The 8680-nt window shown below is 34.3% G+C and overlaps 1 protein-coding gene across 1 annotated transcript in view; it reads right to left on the reverse strand.

The window, feature by feature from the left end:
• Window positions 1–8680, reverse strand: part of LOC100933662 (zinc finger protein 271) — a 65227-nt gene that overhangs the window by 53584 nt on the left and 2963 nt on the right. Inside the window, exons 4-6 of the mRNA XM_031968434.1 lie at window positions 8315–8397; window positions 7181–7307; window positions 2755–3339 (exon numbers count right to left, since the gene is read on the reverse strand). Of these exons, the coding sequence (XP_031824294.1) occupies window positions 2755–3339; window positions 7181–7307; window positions 8315–8397 (795 nt within the window). The remainder of the gene's footprint in view (window positions 1–2754; window positions 3340–7180; window positions 7308–8314; window positions 8398–8680) is intronic.

The raw sequence follows: 8680 nt of genomic DNA on the forward strand, positions 1-8680 counted from the left end.
ACTAGAAGTAGCGGCAGAAACTGGGTTTACACCAATAAAATACATCATATACCACAAAAAGATAAAAATACTTAGGTGACTTGAATATGAAAGATCTACTTTTAAAAAATCAGAAGAGAAGTAAATCATATATCTTTCTTAAGATTCAAATTGCATACATTTGAAATTTTTTCACAAATAAAGTAAATGTAACCAGGATAAGAAGGGAAGCAGTTAACCGAGAAAACAATTGAATCAAATATTTTGGATATGGATATAATAACAAAAATATATATGGAATTAATGCAAATATATGACAGAGTCGGGACTCCAAAATATTGGAGGTCTAAAGATATGAAGAAGAGAAAAACAACAAATTATTAACAATCATGTGAAAGAATGGCCTCAAATGTTTAATGTTAAGAGAAAAGCAAATCAAATAACTCTGAGGTCCCTTTCTCTCATACCCAGGAAAATGACAATAATAAAAGATAAGAATAGTTAGTAATGGAGATTAGAGGATATGGAAAACCTTAAAGAGGTTTTTTGGTGGAGCTAGATATACTTTTTTAAGTATTCTGGAAAGCAATTAGGAATCATGTGATAAAAGTTACTAATATGTTTACAACTTTTGACTCAGAGACTCTACTGTAAAGTCTTATATTGGCCAAGGTCAATATTAAAAAGAAAAGCCCCACATATACCAAAATACTTATAGCAGCACCTTTTATGGTGATAAATAATTGGTAACATAATAGATGTCTATTGTTTTGGGAATAGCTAAAGGAGTTAGATACATAAGTGTAATTGAATATTTCTAAATTATAATAATGACGAATATGATAGATACTGAGAAGTATGGCAAAACTTATGAGAACTAATGAAAAGTGAAACAAAACCAGGAAAACAATCATAATGACTACAACAATACAAAATAGAAAGAAAACAACTGAAAATGATAAAAGTTGGTCCCAAAGAAGAGATATGAAAAACACAAGAGTAGGGACCACGCACACGACCGTTACATATAATATCAGATTTTTCAATGTCATATTGGCTAAACTTAAAAAAAAAAAAGTCTAAAAAGTATGGCTTTCTGGGAGGGAATGGTTGAAATCAATTCAATATAAAAACAGGATTATCAACAAAAGTTTATTTTTTAAAAACTCAACTATAAAAGACTGAACTTATTTTCTTTTGGGAGAAGGGGAAACAAGGTCACTAGAGCAGAGAAATACTGTATAACAGTAAAACATATGATTATCAATATTCTTTGGGACAAAATGGAGAAAAGAGAGCTAGATCAGGGCTTTTTAAGTTTTTTGTATCATAGATCCCTGTGCAGTTTGGTGAAGTCTATTTTTTTTTAATGTATAAATAAAATATATAGGATTACAAAAGAAATCAATTCTACTGAAATGATTAACTTAAAAGACCTCAAGTTAAGAATTGACTTAAAGAAGTCTCTGATGGTGAGCCCCAACAATCGGAGTTTGGTTCTATGTTGTTTAATATGTGTATCAGTGACTTGAAGAAAGTGTGCTGGATTTTTAGTAAGAAGTTCTGCTCAAATAGTAGTTTTGCTAATTAGTGTGTGATTTAGAACCTTAACATCTCTGAGTCAATTTTTTCATTTATAAAAAGAGGGTTCAACTAAATGACCTCTAATTTCTCTTCTAGATTTAATCAGATTAACAGACAAAACAAAGATGGGAGGCATTGCTAAGACATTGATGAAAGAATTAGGATCCTAACACATCTTGATAGGTTTTATATTTGGCCAATTCTAATGGGATAAAACACAGCTGGAGTAAATGTAAAGTCTTACACTTGGGTTCAAAAATCACTTTCACAAGTATAAGATGGGGAAGGCATTGCTAGTTCATATAAAATAATATGGAAGATATGACAAGTTTCAAGCTCAATGAGACAATGTAATAAAAGCTAACATAACCTTAGGCTAAATGTAGAAAGACATAGAGTCCAGAGAGTAAGTGATCCTACTGCCTTAGTTATATCATATCTGACATATTGTAGTCAGTCATGCACACCATTTTTTAGGAAAGACACTGATAAGCTAGAGTGTCAAGAGGAGAACAACCAAGATGAAGATCATTTCATGAGGGTCATTTGAAGAAATTAGGGGTTTAGCCCTGAGAAGATATATCTCTATAAGTATTTGAAGTTTTTTCATGGAAAAGGGATAAGACTTGTTCTATTTGGTCCACAAATATAGCCATGAGTCGAAGTTGCAAAGAAGTGGATATTAGCTTTAGTGAAATGGAAAATTTTCTGATAATCAGAGCTATCCAAAAGTGGACTCAGGAGGTAGTTGGTTGAAATCTTTAAGCAAAATCTGGATAGCCACTGGCCAGGCATTTTACAAAAGAGATTCTTGTTCAAGTATGTGATCTCTGAGGTCCTTTGATTCTGATTCTATAATTATGGATACTCTGAGGTGGCATTTCAAAATACTTTTAACTCTAGTATTTATTAACTAGTTACACTAATAAAGACTTTTATTTATTGTGGTTTCTTTGATGTTATTTAATAAGTAGAAATTCTGATTAAAAGCTCTTCCATGCTCATTACACTAAGGTTTTTCCCCTGCATGGATTCTCTGATGTTCCACAAAACTTATGGTTCCAGTAAAATTTTTCTCACATGCCACACATTTATATAGTTCTTGTCCTTCAATATTTCCCCACTGTGTTTCTACCTCTTCCTTACCTTCACAGGCTTCCCTATGCTCAGGACCATGAAAAAATCTATTACCAATGTGGATTCTCTGATGTCTGAGAAGATGTGAACTCCGCCTGAAAGCTTTTCCACATTTACTACACTGATATGGTTTCTCCCCAGTATGGATTCGGTGATGTTCAAGAAGGCTGCAGCTCTGACTGAAAGTTTTCCCACAGTTATCACATTCATAGGGTTTCTCCCCTGTGTGGATTCTCTGATGTTTAATTAGATCTGAGCTGTGACTGAAGGCTTTTCCACATTCTTCACACTCATAAGGTTTTTCTCCAGTGTGGATTCTCTGGTGTATAACAAGGGCTGAACTCCCAATGAAGGCTTTCCCACATGCATCACACTCATAAGGTTTTTCTCCAGTGTGAATTCTTCTGTGCTTACTCAAACCTGAACTTTGAGCAAAACACTTCCCACATTCATCACATTTATACTGTCTTCTTCCAGTAGAGTTTCTCTGCTTTTTTTCTAACCTGCTTTCTTGTTCACCAGACTCTCCACCCTCTAGACCCTTGGGAACTTCTCCACTAAGGTGGCAAAGTGGGTGCAATTCTTCAAGAAGTTCTTTTTTTTTAACTGATTTTCTGATATCCATACTTAGTTCACCATCTGAAACAATAAATACATCATTAAATGTTAATGTGATATGCCAAAGGCAATGTCCTTTAGTGGTAAGAGTCTTGATCTTAAATTTAGTTTGCATAACATCTTTGCTACTTGATTTCTGTTTTCCCCTTCCTAAGCCTCAAGCTCCTTCACATATAAAATGAGGACAATAAAATGTATACTACCCAATCCTCATACCTCAGAGCCTTGTGACAAAGTTGTTTTGTAAGTGTAAGCTACAGTGCTGAGATGTAAAATAAATATGATCTACTTTAATAATTAAAAAAAAATCTGTGGGAAATTGAAGAATAAAGATCTTTAATGTTTACTAAGAATACACACATCTTTCTATAGCATTCCATCTTGAGGCTGATGATGTGAAAATTCGACAGAATACTAAATAAGAAACTTAGGTATAGGGATGGAGCTAAGATGGCAGAGAGGACATGCGCACCTATCTAAATTCTTCCTTGCCCTCAGACTACTTCTTTCATGAAACAGCCTTGGAATTAGTGCTTGACTGAAAAAACCCATGAATACTGGGAGTACATCACATTACCAACAGAAGATATCCTTGAAACTCACCAAAAAAGCTCTGTTTTTGCTCATAGACAGGGATGATTAGACTAGACAAAGATCTCAGGTAGGCAGTGAGAGCATGAAGACAGCTAATGCTGAACAAATCGGAGCGGGGCAGGGTATGGTCTCAGCTGGCGGAAAATTTATGGGGAGAACTCTACTACACTGTGAGCTACTTTGCCCTGGCAGCAAACCAGTAGATCAGCAGAGAAGCTATAAACACAGGGGGTAAAGGCTATAATCCCAAAAGCTAGAGTCTTTTGGGACCTGGTGACCCCCACCCAGTACCTGGAATGACTCAGCAAGCTCTCAGAGCACAACCGCTGTGCAGACACAGCACAGCCACTGCTATCCCACTGCTGCTTCACTGCTACTTCCTGTTGTCTGTAGAGGAAGCTTGGTAATACCATAATGCCCAAAAAGCAGACCACACTTGTTTTTTTGTTTTTTGTTTTTGTTGTTGATTTGTTTTCTTTGTTTCTTTTTTGTCAAAATGAGTAAAAAGTTAAAGTGAGCTTTAACTATAGATAGCTTCTATACTGATAGAGAGCAGACTTCACACGCTAAGGAAACTAAAAGCAGATTGTCTCTAGAGGAAACTCCAAAGCGGGGATGTGATCTGGTCCCCACCACACAAGGCTCTCATAGAAGAAATTAAAAAGGCTCTTACAAGAGAGCTAGAAGAAAAATGAGGAAAGGAAAGGGAAGATTGGCAAAAAAGTTTGGATAAGTCATCCTATTCATTAAAAGATTCAGTGGATAAAGAAATCAATTCCCTGAAAAACAAAATTAGTGAATTGGGAAAAGAAAGTAGTTCTCTAAAAAATAAAATTGGCGAAATAGAAAAAAATTCCATAGAACAAAACAACTTATTTAAAAATTCAATTGGATAATTACCAAAAAATTTTAAAAGTAAATGAAGAAAATAATTCATTAAAAATCAGACTGGAACAAATGGAAATGAAAGATTCGAGGAGACACCAAGAATTAGTCAAGCAAAACCAAAAAAATGGAAAAATTGGGAAAAAATGTTAAATACCTACTTGGGAAAACAACAGATCTGGAAAACAGATCTAGAAGAGATAATCTGAGAATTATTGGACTTCCTGAAAATTATGATGAAAAAAAAGAGCCTGAACACTATTTTTTAGGAAATCATCAAAGGTGTTATAGAAACAAGGTAAAATAGGCATTGAAAAAATTTGTTGTTCATCTACTGAAAGAGATCCCAAAATCAAAACTCCAAGAAATATTGTGACTAAATTCCAGAACTATCAGACCAAGGGGAAAATACTACAAGTAGCTAGAAAAAAACAATTCAATACAGAGGAGCCACAATAAAGATTACTCAGGATCTACCAGCATTCACATTATAGGATCGAAGGGCCTGGAATCTGATATTCTGAATATAATAAAGATGACAATACTACCTAAACTAATCTATTTATTTAGTGCTATGTCAATCAGACTCCCAAAAAAATATTTTAATGACTTGGAAAAAATAACAACAAAATTCATCTAGAAGAACAAAAGGTCAAGACTTTCAAGGGAACCAATGAAAAAATATCAAGTGACAGTGACCTCATTGTACCTGATCTAAAACTATATTATAAAACAGCGGTCACCAAAACCATTTGGTATTGACTAAGAAATAGACTACTTGATCAATGGAATAGGTTAGGTTCACAGGACAAAATAATCAATAATAATCTAAAAATAATAATCTAGTGTTTGACAAACCCAAAGACCCCAATTTTTGGGATAAGAATTCACTGTTTGACAAAAACTGCTGTGAAAATTGGAAATTAGTATGGCAGAAACTAGGCATTGACCCACACTTAACACCATACACTAAGATAAGGTCAAAATGGGTTCATGATCTAGTCATAAAGAATGAGATTATACATAAAATAGAAGAACATAGGATAGTTTATCTCTCAGATCTGTGGAGGAGGAAGGAATTTGTGACCAAAGAAGAACTAGAGATCATTATTGATCACAAAATAGAAAATTTTGATTATATCAAATTGAAAAGCTTTTGTACAAACAAAACTAATGCAGACAAGATTAGAAGGGAAACAATAAACTGGGAAAACATTTTTATAGTCAAAGGTTCTGATAAAGGCCTCATTTCCAAAATATATAGAGGATTGACTCTAATTTATAAAAAATCAAGCCATTCTCCAATTGATAAATGGTCAAAGGATATGAATAGACTATTTTCAGATGAAGAAATTGAAACTATTTCTAGTCATATGAAAAGATGCTCCAAGTCATTATTAATCAGAGAAATGCAAATTAAGACAACTCTGAGATACCTCTACACACCTCTCAGATTGGCTAGGATGACAGCAAAAGATAATGCTCAATGTTAGAGGGAATGTGGGAAAACTGGGACACTGATAACATTGTTGGTGGAATTGTGAATACATCTAGCCAGCCATTCTGGAGAGCAATTTGGAACTATGCTCAAAAAGTTATCAAACTGTGCATACCCCTTGATCCAGCAGTATTACTACTAAACTTTTATTCCAAAGAGATCTTAAAGAAGGAAAAGGGGCCTGTATGTGCAAAAATGTTTGTGGCAACCCTCTTTGTACTGGCTAGAAAATGGAAATTGAGTGGATGCCCATCAATGGGAGAATGGCTGAATAAATTGTAGGATATGAATGTTATAGAATATTATTTTTCTATAAGAAATGACCAGCAGGAGGATTTCAGAAAGGCCTGGAAAGACTTACATGAACTGATGCTGAGTGAAATGAGCAGGACCAGGAGATCATTATATACTTCAACAACAATACTATATGATGATCAATTCTGATGGACGTAGCTCTCTTCAACAATGAGATAAACCAAATTAGTTCCATTTGTTCAATAATGAGCTACACCCAGCGAATGAACTCTGGGAAATGAGTGTGAACCACTATATAACATTTCCAATCTCTCTGTTTTTTGTTTGCTTGCATTTTTGATTTCCTTCTCAGGTTAATTTTACATTATTTCAAAGTCTGATTCTTCTTGTACAGCAAAATAACTGTATGGATATGTATACATACATTGTATTTAACATATACTTTAAAATATTTAACATGTATTGATCTACCTGCCATCTGAGGGAGAGAGTGGGGGGAAGGAGGAGAAAAGTTGAACAGAAGGTTTTGCAATGGTCAATTTATTTGATAAAATGTCCCATAGTTTCTAATAACGATGCAAGCCAAGAAACAAAAGTTTAAATAAAGACTAATTCTTCATAAATTCTTACTCAAGGAAATCATGTCCCCATAATTCTCCTGACTGTTACTTCTGTAGAGGTTCATTTCAGATGGTTCCAGATGCCCCCATTCATCCGAGGTTAGAGACAAAACTTTATCCTCCATCTTCAGCAACCCCTGAAACATAAGGAAATCCTCCCTCAGTTTCTATTATTTCATTGCTGAGATCTATTGAGAATGCTATAAAGGAAAAAGAACTTAGAAATAATGGTACAAGTATTTTATCAAAGAGCAGGATAATAACCTCTATAAAGAAAATAAAATCAACAGCTCTTAAAGGAAGGGAAGGAGTATGATATAATCACAACACAAACCATAAATATCTAGAGCAAGCAATTCTATCTAAACAATGAGACAATATATTGCAAACAACTTAGAAAACAAAGTACTGTGCTCATAAAAACTAGAGATATCAAGTAGGACAAAGAAAACTAAATTTAAAAAAACAGAACAGATCTAAGTAAAGAATTTAACAGGCAAAATGTCATAGAATTAGTAACAGTCCAGGGAAGATGGAAAAGATTAAGCATAAAGATAAGGGTGGAGATACGGACAAAAGGGAAATTCTGAAACACAGAATTTAAAGAATATATAAAAGATAAATATCAGCTGAATATTTTAAAGACTAGTCTTGTTGTCGTTTAATCATTTTCAATTGTATCTGACTTTTCATGACTCTATTTGGAGTTTTCTTGGGGAAGATATTAGAGTAGTTTGCCATTTCCTTTTCCAGATCATTTTATGTGAAAACTGAGATAAAATAGGGTTCGGTGACTTGCCAAGGGTTCACACAGCTAGTAAGTATCTGAGGCCACACTGGAACTTGGAAAGATATAACTCTTTCTGACTCCTGGTCTGGCTCTCTATGACCTAATAGCCTAAAGCTAGTATAGATATAAACTAAAAGAAAAAAAAAAAAAGGTACCTATGTAGGCAGCAGCATTTGGTTTAAAGTTTAAGAAAGATGATGATTAAGAAATTTGGTCATCTATAGATTATAGATTGGGTCTTGTATCAGGATCAGAGAAGTTTATTGAACAGTTCTAGAATAAAGGGAGAAGACAAGCTCATAATTAGGCAGTAGCTATGGGGGCTCTGTGAAGACATGTGGGGTTGTAGCTCACCTGAAGCCTTGGAGTAGGAAGCACAACTGCTGTTTCTGGGTCTTTATAGCTCTCTTTTGGGAAGCAGGCAGGAACTTGGAGGGCTATGAAAAAAAGGAGTCTTGATTGAGAACAGGTCTGCCATGTGGCCTCCTCTCATTTTGGAAATGGGAATCTTTAATTTATATATTAAATATCCATATCCATATGATTATGTTCAAATTGTAGAATATATCCCCCAAAGTCCGATTTTTATTCTTGTCATTCTTAGCGCCTAAAACAAATATATATAATTTCATTTACTTTATTCACATTATATCCCTAGTGTATGGCACCACAGGTGCTTTCTAAGAAGTGGCCATAAGAATAGTGTGGAAGAAAATGGGA

The sequence above is a fragment of the Sarcophilus harrisii genome, chromosome 4, assembly GCF_902635505.1.
Source record: "Sarcophilus harrisii chromosome 4, mSarHar1.11, whole genome shotgun sequence".
NCBI lineage: Eukaryota > Metazoa > Chordata > Mammalia > Dasyuromorphia > Dasyuridae > Sarcophilus > Sarcophilus harrisii.